General features: G+C 37.1%; 1 protein-coding gene across 2 annotated transcripts; it reads left to right on the top strand.

The window, feature by feature from the left end:
* Positions 1-3832: 3832 nt before the first annotated feature.
* sstr2a (somatostatin receptor 2a) lies at positions 3833-16638 on the top strand. 2 transcript variants are annotated; one of them, XM_088599737.1, is made up of 2 exons: positions 3833-4499; positions 8843-16638. In XM_088599737.1, the coding sequence occupies exon 2, from the start codon at positions 8891-8893 to the stop codon at positions 10013-10015; it is 1125 nt and encodes a 374-aa protein (XP_088455863.1). In that variant the 5' UTR covers positions 3833-4499; positions 8843-8890; the 3' UTR covers positions 10016-16638. The 2 variants fall into 2 exon arrangements, with proteins under 2 accessions (XP_088455863.1, XP_088455864.1); XM_088599738.1 differs by lacking the exon at positions 3833-4499 and adding an exon at positions 4576-4890.
* The last annotated feature ends 2368 nt before the right edge of the window (positions 16639-19006 follow it).

Genomic DNA, 19006 nt, shown 5'->3' with positions numbered 1-19006 from the left:
CTTTTCAGCCTCTACATGTTATTTTATCTGTTACATTGTGTATACATACTGTTAAATTACATTATTATTTTTCCACTGTGGTACATAAAACCCACTTAACCCCAAATGACTTATACGGGCAGTTTATCCTCACTAGGAAAACTGGCAAAATGGCTTTACCTAAAGGGGCAACTGAAACTTGCAGTGCAAAACTAAACAGTCCAATATACTGTATTACACACAGCAAGCAGAAGAATCCCGCAGATCATTTCAGTTCCAGCACACTATCCGGAATTGAGTGCAACAATGGAATTTGTCAAGACAAATGATAAATGTTGGTGTATATGTGTACTTAGTCATAGAGAGAGTCTGTTTTCTGGTCACCTGTTTTCTTTCACAGCTGTATATCTTGTAAGTCTGAATCTTTATAGCCATACCTATCCATTACACAAGGATTAGAATCTCTGCTCTTTTGGAAGTAGGCCATTTGGCATTGTTTGCACTGCACACTAAACATATGACATTCTCTGTGACTGCTACAGTGAAAATAATATCACTTTGTATTGCACAGCCACCCATTTTGACCTGCTAATCTCATTTTTGATGTCTCCCAGAGCCCACCAGCAAGGTTTCCCAGTCCTTAGACGTCTGTCACCCCAAGACTTGCCATACAAAAAATAAATAAGTTACACCTATTACATATAACAGGCCTACGTCTGAGAACCATTTTAATTCTACATATAGATATACATTAAATATAGTACATACAAAATATTATGACACATAAAATGAAGGCCAGCTTCCTTTCCATAATAAATCAATTAGAACAATTATTGTTTCAGGGCTCCTAAAGCTTAGTCTGACAGGCTGGGTTAGTAAAGGCAGGAGTTCAGAATGCAGACAGAGCACTGTGACCCAAGCATTGCCGGCGTGAACTTGGGTCATGTCCCCTATCTGACAGTGAGCTGGAACTCTGATGTGGTACCAAGGGATTGTTAGAGCATCACTGGAAATGGGTGGAACGATGCCAGCGAGACTAAAGGAATAGTAAGTAAAGGAGCTCTTACTGGGTAATTGAGTCTTACAAACATCTGGCAGTCCCAAACTAGGGGAGAATAGAATAAGGAGTAATTATTGGTTATTTCCAATGTAAAAATCAAAGAACAAGTTTCTAAAAACAAAGACTTTTTTGAATACACAATACATTTTTGCTCCAGAACAAAACTGAAAAGATCAAAAAATGGAGAAAAAAAATACAATCCCCGTCCTTGCTCTTTTTGTTCTACTTATTTTCATTTATTTTGTCATTTAAACATTGGAATTAGCTGAACTATATAAGAAGCTTTGAACATAGTCCTGTAGTTGTAGCAAAGACAGACAGATAAGTGTATTCTTTTTGCACCTCACACAAAGTTCGGGGTTTGCAGTTGATTTCAGATATCTGTTCATTTTCTCAGTTATTCAGTTTAAGTCTCGTATAAGGTTTTTGAATAACAGGCTGATATTGTACTGCTGCTGATTTCTGTATTGCACCATAATGAGAAAATGGACGAGTGAGACTTGAGAGGCGTCATTTGCACTGTATCACAGCAGACAACTCAATAATGTGGCTTATGTGTGTTGCAAAAGTACAGTTTCCACAGTAATGGGGACAATTCTTCTATGCAGTTTAAATTCTCCAATCCCAGTTTCACTTGTACTTAAACCCTTGCTTAACTTCTTTTAAGTATATATTCTGTGAATGACTGCAATAGAAAAGGGAGGTGAAGGTGATGAATCTCTCTGATTGCAAGCAAATTGAGTCTGCACAGATTTGTGCAGCATAAAATCAGATCCCCTCTTTTTTGGGCAGGGAATCCATGGTACTTCTTTGTATTGGGTTTTCAGATGTATTATCTCAGCGCAAGTTATGCACCATGTCTATAGCTTATAGGAGACACAAAACAGGGAACAAAATAACTCATGGTACTGTAAGTTATGGAGGAGAGAGTGGTTCATGGAATCAGAAGCTTGAGCATTGCAGTATTTTACTTTCCTAGAGCTCTTCAGAGTCAGAGAGTGAGACAGATGGGAATGTTACTTCTGGGATTATTTCATTGGAGGCTGGTGTAAGAGACAGCTCACGCAGGGTGACCCTTGGCCAGCCCTGTGAACAGACTGCTCAGAACCTGGTGCCTGGAGCCTTAAACATTGATCTGCTCTTTTAAAATGGATCTAAAACCACAGTACACAGTGTGAGTGTGAGGTGCATTTAGCCTATAACAAACAGACAGAATGTGGTTGGGCTATGTGACAGATCAGCTGGAGTAAAATAAGCCAGGGAAGACTTGGAGCAATGTTTTTAATCAAATCATCACCTAGCTATGATCTGAAATCGAGGGAATATTCACATGAGAATTAAACAGATAGGTTGATTGCAGTATTTAACTGCAAAAGAACAGTGGATGGAAAGTGGGCGCCCATTTTGAAAGGAACAGATCTGCTAGGCTCCGTGAAGTCACAGTAGGCAACAGTTGCAGCTATTGGGCAGTATAAATGCGGCTTTTCTGTGTCTTTCTGGGTCTACATGTAGCCATGTAAAGGCTATGATGGACTAGGTGGCTGCAAAGACACTAAGCTTTGACACAGAACAAATTAAATTGTAAAGGGCTGTTAAAACCCATGTACAGTACAGTACAGTAAATGAAGAAACAAAACACTGATGGACCAAGGACATTCATGTCAAAACCTCTGATCAACACCAAAGCTCAGGATGGAGAAGACAAAAGGCACTTTCTCTTCAGGGAAAAGTACTCTTGCACTGAAATGAGTGGGAAATGTGCCAATTTGACCTTCAGGGAAATAACGTCCTTAGCCATTCCAGTGGCTTTTCCTGTATGGATCTTGTAGCCAATGTGCAAGTTTTGCAGCTTAGAGAGTGCAGGATCACAAGATTTCTATGGCACATATTTCCTAGACTCAAGTGGAGGCATTATAATGGATAAGCCATTATGGTACTGAATTGCATTCTGCTAAACAACCATAAGCTTGCCAGGCAATGGCGCCCCCTATTGTTCAATTAATGAGTGAAGAATGGGGCACCATCCACTCTCTCTCATTGAAGTCATATACAGTATATGGGGAAAATAACTGACCAGTCAGTATTAATCAATTAGCAATGAAAAGCTAACACATTCATACAATACTGTGTGTTCAAACTATTTCAAATACTCATCTATTGCTGTTTCTAAACTCAGTCACACAAACAACTGTTAACTGCAGTCTGGAGTCACTTCTTCACTGAATTTCACGGTTTTTTTTGTCTGATTTTCATTACGTTTTTCTTGAGAAAACGTTTGTGTATATAAATGCAGCCCCTTTCAGACCAAATATGTCGTACATTGTGCAGTAGCGCTATAAATCTTGGATATTTGGGTGTATCAGAATGTACTGCAAATACTGAGAAAATCAAGAGGAGACATGGCTCACTAATTCGTGGTACCACACAAACCTCCTACACTGCTATTTGACCACATTATTTAATCGTTTTCTGTGTTGGTGGACATTATATAAAAATAGAAAAATGTAATGCGAAATGAGAACAGTAGTGTTTTAAGTTTGGGACGGTTAATTCGCGATTATGATCACATATGAACCGCAAATCTGTTACCCGTTTTAAAAAAAATGTGTTAAACGAACTGCAGAGATAGTTAAGAATTTGCGTTGTTAAGCCTTGAGAATGAAATAAATAACTGATATTTACAAATAAATGTTTTTTTTTTGGGTCGGGGGGGCTGAAAAGGAATTAAGCCGCAGCGTTTGGACAACTGTGTGCACCCCACCCCCAAAAGACCTATAAAATGTATTTGCTTCTGCAGCAGGTGATCGAGCGTCCCCCGAAAACCTGACGTCAAGACGAACTGTGAAGACTCTGGTGCTCTGGTAACAGATGAGGCTAGGGAGATCGTGCCGGTAGCTCCATCTGCGTTTCAAGCTGGAACCTACCGCAAAAGCAGCCCACAGCTGTTTCCAAGCGCACTCGCCTGATGGTATCAGGTAGTAAAATGAGATGAGCGCGCTATCGCTCCCTTTCTTCCCACGGCAGCATAGAAGGAACGTCTTCAGATCAAAAAGGCTTTGGGTACAGGCGGCTTCGACGCAGAACGACGAGTCTCTTTTGGCTCCGAGCTTTTAACGGCTATCTGGTTATATTCATTTAGACCGGCAAGATATGTTCGGAAACAAATAGTGACTTTGTCATTTTTTGTCAGGGAAGAGCACTTGTTACTTTTTTTCTTGGCAATCGTGTACCACTTCGAAGAAATCCTTCTTTAGTGTTATAATACGAGCTTTTAGCGCACAGTTGTGTGATAAAGAAGAATACATAGAACCGTAGGGATTTGAAGGCAGAATGCTGGCATTCTTCGGATTTTCTGGCTTTTCCATAACTGTTAACCAACCAAAAAATGTTCAATGTATATTTTTTCCTCACTAGAATGGATTCCATGTGGCAAGAGGGTTTTGCATCCTTTTAACTAAAGGTAAGAAGTTGAATAAGGCACTTTTATGTGGCTGTAACTTCTCACTTTAATACTTGTCAGCATGTACTGAACGATTTTTTCTGTTGCTATGGTGAAATTAACATACCTTCAAATGCAGGCTTTGCTCAATTCTTTCCTTTATTTTCCTCAGCCTCCGCAATATGTTCACTTAGGAGCACACATAACTAATTTCGAAGTGCTATTTAGTTGAGATGTCATACGTTCGTGGACAAAAGAATCTTTTGAATTTTATTTCAGTTATAACTGAACCAAGACTACTTCATTTTACTGACTGTTTTAGTATTGTACAGTAGTTTACTGCAATGGCTCAGCTTGACATAATGCTTTGAAATGAATCGCAACAGAGAATACATTTATATACCATTCTCAGGTAAGGTTTTAAGAATGTACAGGTGAGAATTTAAGAAGGTTTTTCACTTTTAAGTGTCCATGTTATTTCATTGCACGACGCGATTCTTGTTTGTTGTATAAGATGCAATTAAATGTAAAAGTAAAACCTGTTCACTAATGATTCAATAGGTTATGACATATGGGGTTAGACTTTATACTGTACTCTTAGTTTTTTTGCGCGCTCTGTGCGAAATTTTCTGGTTAGAAATGCATGACAGTTTTATTTTTCAAAGGCTGATAAAAATAATCTTGAAAATGAATTTCGTGCGTCATCTCATTGTTCTGAAATCTATTATATATTTAAGATTCTATATAACGGATAAAAAACAATAATAATACAACCTCACAAAGAGTTACAATGCACTGGTTTGATTAAGTCTGGACTTTTTTGGATCATATTACCAAGGACTTGAATGCAATTGTCCGGACTTGTGAAAATGATCAGCCCCTGAAGATGCGGTTTAGACGGTCGATTTAATAGACCACTGTTTCTAAGTCTGGTCACTCTTTTCCTGGTTTACTGATAGTAATCGTCCTTACTTTTATACTGCGCTTCAATTATTACAAACCACTCGCTAATCTCTTAAAAATCACGGATATTTCTGGTAGAAAAACTGATACTATTTGGGTAGATTTTTTCCCACCATTTCTTGAACGTTTTGATATTACATCAATCAAATAGTGCATTAGGTTCTGTTTTTGGTGTTACTGGAGCATAAAGTGAACATAGTGCAGTCATATCTAGATAATAGGCTACAAATTGGCAGACGTTTTTATGTTAGCAAGACCCTGAGTCATCATTACGCACTAGAAGGTTCTATACTATGTTTCTAATACAATTGCTTACTTCAGAATAAGCCACTTTGAGGGGTCCAAGTTCAAAATGTCTTGTATTCTCTTAAACCATAATTTTTGTTCTGTATCTCTTAAGTGTAATTTATTACAATCTAACTCATACTGTGTTCATTATACTATATAATATTCTTTCTTTTCTGGTAAACTTTTGAAATATTTTTGAAAGTGCATATATTTGCATGAAAAGGATTGGTTTAACGAGAATACAGTACGTACGGGAAGATTTTTACTAAGCTATGTTTGCCTTTAATTAGAATAAGTAATACCTTGACTTGATATATATATACGGTATTGTCCTGAAATTCTCGAATAAAAAATGTTATGTTAAGCAGATCTTAAGTCAATTCTCTAAATTGTGCTTGTCAGTGGGAGTGGAGAATGAATGCAAATAGTCTTGTCTTCTCCCAGGAGATTTATAGATCCCATGGCACACATTTAAAAAAAAGCAATCAGTACAGATCACTACCTCGAACATACATCAGAAAAGCCCTCAAATTTAGCCTGCAGCAGTTATTTCCCAGATCTCTACAACTGTATACTCTATGCAAAAGGAATACTGCTGCGCACTAATGGTAAGTTTTCTCTAACCTGAGAATCATTTTCTATTGCTACAATGATAAAATCATGAGCTAGTTTACCGTTTCCTTCTATATCCCTCATTTACTATAGTTTAAGAGAGCTGCCATACAGATGACAGATGCCTGTAGTTTTCACTTGCAGGGTTGCCTGAGCTAAACCAGGCATATCAATTAGAGACCCCCAGTTCATACTGTTACCTTTACCTTATTCATTGTATAATTACTTAATGATAACTGCTACTAATTGGTATAAGTTTCTTTGTACACTCATGAAACCAGTCCTTTATCAAAACACTGCTAAGAAGTATCCACACAACCAGAATAATCTATTACATTTTTAAATTTTAAATATTGAAGTATTCACTCTTGTACTACTAATATTAATAATATATTAACATTGCATGCTGATGTACAGACATAAGTATATATATATATAAAGAAGACCCTCTCTTCATCTTATTTATGCAATGTCATAAAGAAAGCAATTCATTAAGTTTCTCTTGTATGTTATTCGAGAATCAGCAGTTCCATTATACAGTTGTCTATTCACTACCAATTTGTTTTCTATTAAACATTCAGCACTGAAATTGCAGTAAAATCATGTTGATCATTTTTCATTCTTCTGTAAGCATCATCCTAAAATAAATCTATTTTGCCATAGGTGATTAGAATCTTCAAGTGTTATGATATGCTGATTCCACTACTTATCTCTGCAGATAAACTGCCATTTATTTAAAATCTCAAGTATTTAGTATTAAGTATTTTTTTAATTCAGTATAATCGAGAAAACAATAAAAGTATTTGTGTTTGAATTCTTCTGGTATAGCCTTTGTTCTTTGTTTCTACATACTTCATATATAGCTAAAGGCTGTGATTACGGTGCAGATTTTGATATGTACAGTACCACTTGTAGACTGTTAACATCAAAAGAAAATAAAAATGTCAGAGCATAAATCCCACTGCTACAAAACAGAACTGGGAAATAACATCATAAAAAATTGACATCAGATTATTCCATAAAGGTTGTTTGCGGGTTAATATTGATGAAACCATAATTAAGTTGAAAAGAGAGTGTTTAATCCTCACTGATTAATATAATATTTTATATACTGTCCCTGTGCATCCAACTGTTTAACATAGGGTTTACATAATAGGTTCACTGAACAAAAATGCTTTGAAATGGACAAAGAAAAGGAACTAGTAAGAAGTGTTTGATCTGGAAACTGATGCATGAAAAAATAGGAACTATAGGAAATCAATACCCGGTTCTATGGGCTCATTCATGAGAGAGATGCAAGGCGGGATCCTTAGACACCTTTCCCAAGGGGACAAAACTCAGAAGGAGAATTTAGAGTAGCCAGTCTAACCTAACCTCCATGTCATTTGCATTTTGCACCTGAAAATCCATACAAACACAGGTATAACATATAAACTTCACACAAGTTGTGCTCGGCGGAGATAATCTGTTAACAACTACTAGACAGATGTAAATACTATTTTCCCCTACACGTGCAAGACAAAATAAAATCAAAAAGCACATTAACATTAAAATCCTGAATAGAAGGAAAAGATACTGGAAGTGTTTGTCTCAAATCTAACAAACAGAAACACGGTCAATTAAAAAGATACACCATGTCAGAGTCTGAAATTTTACACGAGGCACCAATGCAAAAAAACATGAGCTCTGAAAAGCCAGTTTGGAATAAAATGAAAAAGAGCAATTTCCTCAACCCTTAATTGCACCAATATTAGTAAAAATTCAGAAACGTTAATAAATTGATTTTAGTCCTGTGCAGATTGGGCTTTTGTCAATAACTTTTAATATCTAGAGTACTTGAATGAAATAACTCACTCATGCAAACGTTATAGGTTTTCTTTGATCTATCCATACATCACATTTTTTAAAGTCTTTTCAGATTAGCAGCATCATTTTGGTTGAGTAGTGACCAAAATTGAGCACAACTATAGAGAATATCAACACATTAGGGTTTGCCACATGATATAATGACCTTCTACAGGGAAATCAGTACCACACTTTACCTTGAAACATTTACATTATATCAGCCTTTTCATATATTTTCCACTTGGTCTTATAACCTGTAGCTTTTATGGAGGTCGTTTATTGACTTAATTGTTTTATACCAGCATTAAAGACTGTTGAGTGATCAGGCGACTTATCAGTCTGCTCATAAAGTGATAGGGCCTTAGGGGTACTTCTACTTTTGGCTTGTGGTTTACCAGCCCAGTTACAGTTTTTGTAATTCCTAATCGTCTTACAGTTACCTTCCCATATCTAACAAGTTTCAATAGCGAGTAAGAGAATGCATCTTAATTTGGTTATAAAAGTCTAAAAAGCATCAGAAGACATACATGCTTATGAATGTCCACTGGTATATCAGTTTGCTAAAGCAAAGTGAAAATATGTCAGATTCTGGATATTTACTTAACCAACTTTATGTCATATTGTATTAACGATCTTGTTTCTTACCTAATTCCTAGGCCAATGTCATACATGAAGTATATAAACAACTGAAGGAAATAGGCAAAATGGATCCTGAGACTTTCTCTGCATTCCCAAACCTAACAGACCCCTGGATGTATGATGGCTTAATCATGGGAAATGAGTCTACGAACAACACAGGAGGCAAGACTGAAATCTTTACAGACCACAACTTTGACAAGACAACCACCATGGTCATCACGTTCATGTATTTTGTGGTGTGTGCAGTGGGGCTTTGCGGAAACACCTTGGTCATCTACGTCATCCTACGCTATGCCAAGATGAAGACCGTCACCAACATCTATATCCTCAACCTGGCCATCGCGGATGAGCTCTTCATGCTGGGGTTGCCCTTCTTTGCCATCCAGCTCGCGCTTGTCCACTGGCCCTTTGGCCAAGTCCTCTGCCGCATAGTGATGACAGTGGATGGACTAAATCAGTTCACCAGTATCTTCTGCCTGACAGTGATGAGCATCGACAGGTACCTGGCTGTGGTTCATCCCATCAAGTCCACCAAGTGGAGGAAGCCCCGCATGGCCAAGATGATCAACTTGGCAGTCTGGGGGATCTCTCTGCTTGTCAATCTGCCTATTATTATCTACAGTGGCTTGCTGACAAAGAACAACACAAGCAGCTGCACCATAATTTGGCCCAATCCGCCAGAGGCCTATTACACGGGCTTCATGTTCTACACCTTCTTCCTTGGGTTCTTTCTGCCCCTGATGGTCATCTGCCTCTGCTACCTGCTCATTATCATCAAGGTGAAGTCCTCGGGAATCCGGGTGGGATCGTCAAAGAGGAAGAAGTCAGAGAGGAAGGTCACGAGGATGGTCTCCATTGTGGTGGCTGTTTTTGTGTTTTGCTGGCTACCATTCTACGTCTTCAATGTCACCTCTGTGACCGGCACCATTAACACCACACCCGTGCTTAAGACCACCTTCGATTTTGTGGTGGTCCTGGGCTATGCCAACAGCTGTGCGAACCCCATCCTCTATGCCTTCTTGTCTGAGAACTTCAAGAAGAGCTTTCAGAATGTCCTGTGTCTCAAGAAGGTGGGAGGCCTGGATGATATAGACAGGAGCGACAGTCGGCAGGACAAGACCCGGATGATGAATGATGCCACGGACACACAAAGCACACTGCTAAATGGAGACCTGCAGACCAGCATCTGAGTGAATGGAGGATTGCCAAGTTTAAAATCTGTTTCACCCCCTCCCACCATCAGTATGGAAATGGTTGATTAAGTGTCAGAACTTTAGTGAAGGAAGACTTGCTTATGAATGCTGTACACTTACTGCACACAGTGGTACTCTGGGACACTTTGAAGCCTTTGTGTCTGATGCACCAGGCAACGGTGCACACCGAAGAAGCTGTGTCCGATGTGAATGGTCCTGTACTCTGTGGTTGTGTAATACTTTTTCCCAAGGACAGTAGGAGGTTATGGGTTTCAACACAGACGTTTTAACTTATTTAGAAAGAAAGATTAATAATTTATTCACCCGTACTGCTTTTTACTGTTTATATGGAGAGGTGAGTCTTGATCATTCAGAAATCACGGACTGCACAATGAAAACTTCTTTCACCGAATGTAAAGCAGTAATAGCAATTTTGGAAGTTTTGTCTTTCTAACATTCAGAAATATTTAAGCATTATAGAGGTATCTTAAAAAAAGAATGTCAATTTAATAGAAAAAATGCTCTCAGTACTGCAAATTCATTTATAGAGATATTCATTATTTCTGGTTTTTATCTCAGGCCCCTCTGTGGAAGACAAAAATATATTTTTAAATATTTCTTCTATTTTAAAGAATACAGTAGCACTATCACAGCAGAAGAGATTTCCAACACTTAAATAAGAAACACTACTGTATCCATGAAGTGGCTCTAATTTCTACTGTTAGTATCATGGACATCTGCAGGGTGCAGCATTTTACTTTGCCTGTGGGTCTGTGTTATGGTGCATTGTTCTGGTTTAATCTGCCACTGTTACTCATACTGCTGAGGCGTGTAATTCAGGTTAAAAGCATTTGATGAAACCTAGAAAGGGTATTACCTTTTGACAACCATTTGTGTTCTGTTGCTGCAGTAGGGCTGTACTTAGTCTGTTATCTGACACTTTTTTCACAAGACGTTAGAATGTGCTGTCCTCTTGTTTTGTTGTAGAAAATACTCTTTTTCGGGTGCACCTTAGTTCATTACCAAAGTTAGTTGCTCATGTTGTGGAAATCCACATTTTTATCCTGGGCAGGGGACGCTACCTCCAGCCTGTGTTAGACTGCAGTGACCATCTGGAATTATTAAACATAACATTGACGTATTTCAAGTATTAGCAATTCAATGTGCGTGTCCTGGTGCTGTTCTATGGTTACATGTAGCAGCTGATTAATTTTGCCAGGTGATCCAAGCCTTTCGGCAATGTACAAATGAGCTCACCTGCTATCTGGATTCACTTCTTGAACCAGACTAACTATACAACCAGTACTGCAATGTGGAATAACGTTTATATTAAAATTCCATTCTCAGTTAGGGCTGCTCTAATTTACCATTAATAACAATTAACATCTGGGAAAATTAAATCCCTAGTAATTAAACAGAACAGTAAAAACTGCAATTCTCCTGTTAAAGCTGTATAGATGTTATTTAATCATGATCATGTATCTAAAAGCAAAGCAATAGTATTCTTTTTTTGACACAAAAGTTTTGTTTTTTTTGTGCATAGTTTTCTGATGTTTGTCAATATATTGATCCATCCCGAGCAATTCATAAAGAAATGTTTGGAATTAATGTGGAGTGATAAGTTACACTGTATCCATTATTATAAAACAGCCTTTTTGTTATTTTACATGTACACTATACTTATAAACACAACTTTAAAATGCTTATTTAAATTAAACAGCATACGTGGAAATCTTGATTGTAATTTATGCTCTCAACTGTTAGCTTTTAATCCTTTAACTCTGCAGAAAAATAGTAATTATTCTGTCTCTCAGAATACTGAGGAACTTGCAAAGTATTATTATAATAATGCTAATGGATGTGATTGTTAAACATCAAAATAAAGGGCCTTCGAGAGAGAATCAGGCTGGAATAGAGGATGGAAATGTGCAAAGAATGTATCAAGCACAAAGTCAACAAAAAATGTACTTTGATAAAAAAGGAATAAATGATGCCACAGGGCTTAAATGCTATTGATACTATACAAGTAGGCCACTTTATTTCCTTTGATATTATTGCTGTTCACTGCCGACCTCTCCACAGAAGATTGAAAATAGATGGTTTGTTGCTATTGGTATTATACATATGGCTACATTTCTAAAAAGATGTAACCACAAACCTCCATCTCCTGACTGTGGGTGAACATTCTCTTTTAAAATCTTGTCCTAAAAATGTAGTCTGTCCTGAGGTGACAAGTGTAAAATACTCCATGTATATAAAGCACTTGTATGATAAGTAGAATTTGGTTAATATCTTACTGATTTTCTGTTAAAAGATGAGTTTAAACCAGAAGAAACTGAAAGTTTGGACAGGAAAAGAAACCAACAGGAAGACAATGCCGATTGTGATTCACTCTATGATGTACAGTATATTTACATCTTTGTCTAGCTTTTGACTTTAATGGGAAGCTGGAAGCTTTAGGCCATCTTTGCGGATGTGGAGAGGCTGGCAATGTGGAAAGATGTTTTTGTATGAGCTTGTGTACTAAAGGTATAAAAGAATGTTCCAGCCCAAAATGTGCTGTAGTGTTCTCATGTCCCTGAGGTGGTCTCCTTGCTGTTACAGAAAAAAAAAACAACAGAAAGGAGAAATGTTGAAGAACAGGACTTCCATAGTTATGTTAGCATAGCTTGTTCTAGTAGAGATCTAGTTCACTCAGTAAAAACACTTTGCAAGTTCAGTTCTCTTTCTCCTCCCAATCCCTCTAAAATTTGTGAAGGGCTAGAACATGTGCTCTTGAGTGCAGCGTTCCTACTTAACAACTATTTGTCAACTATTCTGCCGAACTTTGATAAATGGCAGGGACCTACAACTTGTAAATTGTGCCTTTTATTATCTGGTACTCCTCCCTCAAGGAAATCCAGAATCATCCTTTTTTTGTTTTGCTCCATTCTCCCCCTTCCGCATTGTTGCCTATTGTTTACACAATTATTGTGTTTTTGTGTCTGGTAATTATCGTAATAGACTTGAGAGTATGACCTGTTTTCCTGCATTCATCATTATTCTGTTTCTCCGGCTACATCCTGCTCATGGGTTGGTGTAAAATTCTTTACCTCTAATTGTGAAAACATGCTTAAATTCTTTGATTGTTGCAAGCAACATAAGACTTTACACAATATGCTCTTTTCATCTCTAGTAACTGAAAACATTAATGATAATGCATTGCATTTAAATGCATTGATCTCCATGTTCTGTCTTGAAGCTTGCTGTTCAATATCTGCTTTAATGTATATGTTGTTTGTATTTATTGTTTAATTAATCTTTTTGAAATTGCTTGTTAATCTGCCTTTTTTTTAAAAAAGTGCATTGCCTGGAAAAACCTAATTGTAAATCCTAAAATCCTTCTAAAAATCATTGCACACTGCAAGTGCTTCTTCACTTTAGTTAAGCTCAAAGAATATATTTTAATAGAAACTTATTAAGAAATCATTTGTAATGAAGCTGAGTTGGAGACAGCAGAGTGCTACATGCCAGTGAGTGCAGCTGACTGAAATGCTGCAATTTTTCTCTTTTTTTTAATATAAAAACAAGCTAACACTTTTTACTACCATTAACATTCATGCCGTGGGACAATTCTACATACTGTCCCAGTCTATATATATTTATATATCTCAGAGGAATAGAATACCTGTGCCATGTAAACAAGTAGGATATAAGTATACAAAGCAGTTGGACACAGAAGTGAACTGAACGGCAACATTTTTTATGTTGCAAAAACAGCCTAACCCCTCTTTAGTACTCTTACTAGATTTCTACTTTATCTCCTTATCAGGTCAAACAGCAGCTCTGCTTCCAACTCTCAAACAGAAGCATTCGTTCTTTAAAGTCCAATACAGAATCCAGTCTCTGCCGTTCTCCTCCTTTCTCTCTTCTCTTCTCTCTGTCCTTCTCCCATCTCGCCCAGAGTCCTCCTTCCTCCTCTCCTCCTCATCCTCCAGGAAGACTGTCCTGCTTCTCTCTGATCAATATACCACCAAAAATGTTCCATCAAGATCCAGATGTATTTTACGTCTCTATCTCTCATATATTCATATAGATACTTTTTCTAAAATAATTATACGTTTATGTAAAAACTGAGCCTCAAGGAAAAATATTGACTTTAATATTTACCATTTGGCTCCAAGAATGCACAAAAATCATTGCAGGGCTGGCAATTCTATTTATTTATATTTCCCTCCATCACCATAGGAACAAAAACTACTAAAAAGGGCCAGGGATTGGGCCTGGATACCCACAATTGTTAGTGTAATGAAATGTTTTCCATTCCTAATCCTAAATGAGTTCTCCTTCTGACTAGGTGTTACTAGTAAGTATGAACTAGTCCCCTAGGTTGACCCTATCTGTACTTATCATTTTTAATTTTCAGTATACGTGGACTCTCAGTCCTTAAGTACATAAACAGCATTGCCTTGGTTCTGGACTGAAGATTTTCCTTCTCAGTAGAAACTACGGGACCAACAAAAACATCAACATAAAAGCACCAGATTATTAGGATTTTCACAGGATCTATGAGTGAACCAAAAAGTAAATTGCACTCGTATTGTAAACATTTAATTGTGTGTTTTGATGCTGAAAATGCATTCACACACAAGAGAACAAAGATTTGTCCGTGATTATGCACAGGCTTTTAGCATCAAAGCAGAGCAAAGATTCAGAAAGTGAAAATATCTTGGTTTTGTTCAAATCTCTCTAAGTTTCATTATTAGTGTGCAAATGGCATACATCAGAACAGTGGAGTGGAAAATGAGCACTATATGCATATGTATGGAACATTTATAATACAGAACCTATTACTTATGTTGAATTCATTTCAGAACTTGGCCAGGTCTGTGATCTAACCAGACAGAACGTGTTTACTTCTCTCCTTTCATCTCTGTTTTTATTATTCTTTCATGGTTTAATGCACCACACTTAAAGGAATCACACAATTTACAGACAGGATGTCAGCTGGATTAGGATAGAAAGCCTTTGGGGAAAGCTAATATTGGTTTAAGCCCTTGTGGAGCGGAACTCATACATTTTAGATTTAGATAAGGACAAATCTGTTATTCTGACAGCTGACGGTAAGCAACATGCCCTAGGTTTATCATAGTATCTCTATGGATTTTTGTTTTAAAAGACTTCTCTTTATTTTGCACATCACATACAGGGTATCCAGATCCACAAATTAATTTTCTAATTTTCCAGATTATAATCAAAATGTCTTTTCAGAATTTGTTTCTATTTCCAGCAACACATCAGAAGTACCCTGTGTACAAGAAGAATTCCCTGTAGCACTCTGCAATATTTTGTAAAGTACCACTTTTCTTATATAAACTTTCTTTTGAAGCTGTTGGAATAATTGTCATTTTTAGCTGTCTGTTTTTAACTGGCCAAATGTTATAGCAGAAAATATTTAAAAATGTTGTGTTTCAGTGTTTAAAATAATAACATTTTTTTTTTCGGTCAACCCAAAATTGATATGCTATATATATATGGAAAATAAAATAAAAGATAACTTTATTTCTCCCTCTTCTATTTTCCATTCCACGCTCTAAAGGATGTAGGAAAGGTGGTAACTACATTCTACAGGAGACTACCTAGCTCATTAGATACTTCATTTATACTATATTGTGGAGCACAGAACTCGATATATAGTAATATAATATGCCGCATGATTTTTGATGTATTAAAGATTATACAAGGAAATCATACAGCACATGTCATACTGTATACTGTATGTATACTGTATTAACAACCTTGATTTGTGCAGACAGTGCTGTTGATCCCATCTAAAGTCTGTAAGACAATGGGAATTATTAGATGCTTATGTGTTTTTATTGGCTTATTCACATTTCATGCAGATATCCAATGAAATCTTATGTTATTGAGGTATGCAAGCCTCCCAGATTGTTTAACTTGATCATAAGACTTGCTTTGGACCCCTGTAAATGCTCAAATATGACACACCGTGCTTAAATAAAATGGAAAATTACCCCGCCACTCATCTGAGAAACTTTAAATACATATGTACAGTATATAGAGAAAGATTTTAAAGCAAAAAATATTGCTGTATTTTGTTTTATTAAGCTAAGGGTTTACAGTATTGAGACTTTGGCCTCATTTACAAGGGAACATTGAAACAATGAATGAAAATGAAAACAATGAGCAATTAGATGTATACAGTAAGAGCTGTAAGACTCACATTGTGCAACCAGACAGCAGTGAAATAAGAAAATATAGATTTGTGCCTGAACACTTAACATAGCCAAAAACATACATGAGGGAGAAAGCAATTTTTTTCTGATTTCACAAAATACAATTGTAATTGTAATCACACTGCCCGAGACACACTGCAGAGGCTCCAGGGAAAGGACAACTTGTGTAGTTCATTCTGTGCCCCTGACTCATTCAGCCCCTGACTGACTCCTGCCAAATGCTCATCACACACTGAGCTGCGCTTCTGTACAGTGAAAAGAACTTACACACTGTAATTCTGCTTGTCTCCGATATGTGCTCCTGCCAAATGTTTTTGCTTTTGTAAATATGTGAAATGATTACGATTGTTATTAGTTGGAAATAAAAAGGCACTGCATATTAAAGTTTGTGAGTGTCTTTTTCCTGCGGAGTTTTAAATTTATCAGAAAGGACTTTGTTCAACATTAATCAGAAAGGACTTCTGATATTTGCCCAAGATAGCAAATTTAAAAATCACGAGGTAAGCTACAGCACTTCCAGTACCAAGGTTAAGCACAGCTGAAGAAATTATATATTTGAGATCTAAAGGCTGGAATCATAATGGCAGACTCATAATTAATATAGTATGTACACCTATAACAGTCTGGGAAACTTTAGGGTTAAAACGTTAATGGTACCTGTATATATTTTTGTGGGTTTAAATAAATAAGGTTTTTAACAGGGATTAATAAGTAATTAACAGAAACACAGAATCATGGATTCATGCTATATAGTATACAGTACTGGTGGCATACTGTAATTTACCTTCAGTGCAATAAGCAATGTACTCAGTTGTGCAGGTATGCATTTTAGATTGTTACCCTGAGAATCAATTAACAGCAAAAACAGTTCTGTTGTATGTTCATGCTTTGGGATATGAGACGCAAGGTGTGACAAGGTCAATCCTTACCAGATGTAGTCAATGCACTGCCAAACTTCACTAACATCCTGTGCTGATGAAAGACTGGTGGTACCAATGTCCGCTGACACCCTCTTTGCTAAGCAAATACTACAGTAAGCAAAGCAAGGAAAGTCCCACTGGCTACTCAGCACCATCAGCTGTACATTTAACTTGGGCAAACATGCTTGGGAACAGAGTAGGCTCTGAACACAGAGGAAATCTGTGCCTTTCACTTGTGGCAAACAACTTTTTTAGATGCAGGAAAACACACCATTTACCAGCACTGTTGTGTTAAATTAGCACCTGTTTTTCCCTCCAGGACAACAACACACCAGACTTACACACGAAGTTAGGAAGGGACATGGATATTTCAGGATGCTGATTTCAGAGTTTATAAAACATAAAGGAAATGTGTTTTGCTTTTATGTTGTAACAGTGGGAGTTTGTATTTTAAAAATAGGCATAAGTATAACCAATGTGACTCAAAAGCTGTATGAATGCTGTTCATGGCTTTTTAACAGTAAACCATTCGGTCAGATGGCTGTATTCTTCACCACATAAGAAACATCAAAAGACTACACAAGGCACAGGCTCTGGAGTCTGGCTACACTTTTCTTCCCTGAAAAACTTCATTTTATACCAGACTGTTAGTAAGGAATACTCCTCTCAAGCAAACAGCAATCCAAGTGGCCTGTGTTTGTTTTATTATTTGTAGTACCATCCAGAACTGTTCTGGGTCTGGATGTTTGCTTTATCGCAATATTAAAACATACTTATTTGAGGTTTGCCTGCTTCACAGTCCTTGTCATGCTCACAGGCTGATATTTTTTCCCGCTTACCTGTACAATGTAAATATTAAACAGCTATTATGCTCTCCTTTAACTGTGGACAGACAGTATCTCAGGGTCGAGGCACTCTTGCTGCTCATTGGGTTTTTTATGTTTGCACATTTTGCTCAGCTCAGTCTCTTTTTCTGATACACCTGTTATTTTTTATCCCTGAATAAACTTGAGACAGGCTTTCATCAATGCATTAATGCTTTGATGGAAATGTGCAAGTCAAAAGAGCAGAGGTACTCCCTTGTGCTATCCATTATTCTGCTCTGGAAGGTTTCCAGGACTACTCCAGCAAGATACTAAGCCAAGTGCAATGCTCAGGGATGTGTGTAGCCCATTATTTATTTAAACTCCTATTTTTGAATTTCTAGTGCCACCTATTGAACAAATGCAAACAGTTCAATTAGCAAAACCAAAGAACATTATGCATCCAGAATTCTGAAAGATGTATATGATGAATAAATATTTCATTCCAAAATCACATCTTGTGGCATCTTTAGGTTTACGTAATGATTTTCCCAGATCGTAGTTTCACTCAAGATAAGGCAATACTCAACTTCTATTTATTTTAGCCCAGATGTTTTCTTAGCAAAAACAAACAAGACTTCGCAATTAGATCCATATTATTTGCTTTTTCCCATGTTTTAGAAAGCTAGACTTACATGATAATTTGCATTAATTAATTTAAATGTAGCTGGAGTGCTGACACCTGTGTCCTGGCTAAATCCCCCTTGAGACTAGCCAATCAAAATTTCCCTTTTAATTCACCTCTGCAGGAAACTGCAGTGCTATTTTTATATTCTGGGCTCAGCATTGATGAGTGTGTTTCAAACCACGGTAAATGTAAAATGATAATAGTAACTTGTAAAACTTCCAATTTATATCACCAAATTGACAAAATGTCCCCATATACACACCGCCATGTTCTGCGATACAGAACAAGGCAACAAAACCTCAGATGAGGTGAAGCGGCCCTGTGACATTGTAAAGAAGCAG

The sequence above is a fragment of the Lepisosteus platostomus genome, chromosome 11 (genome assembly GCF_059453375.1).
Source record: "Lepisosteus platostomus isolate fLepPlt1 chromosome 11, fLepPlt1.hap1, whole genome shotgun sequence".
NCBI lineage: Eukaryota > Metazoa > Chordata > Actinopteri > Semionotiformes > Lepisosteidae > Lepisosteus > Lepisosteus platostomus.
Note: the sequence above shows the minus strand (reverse complement) of the source record. Positions and strands in the feature narration are given on the sequence as shown.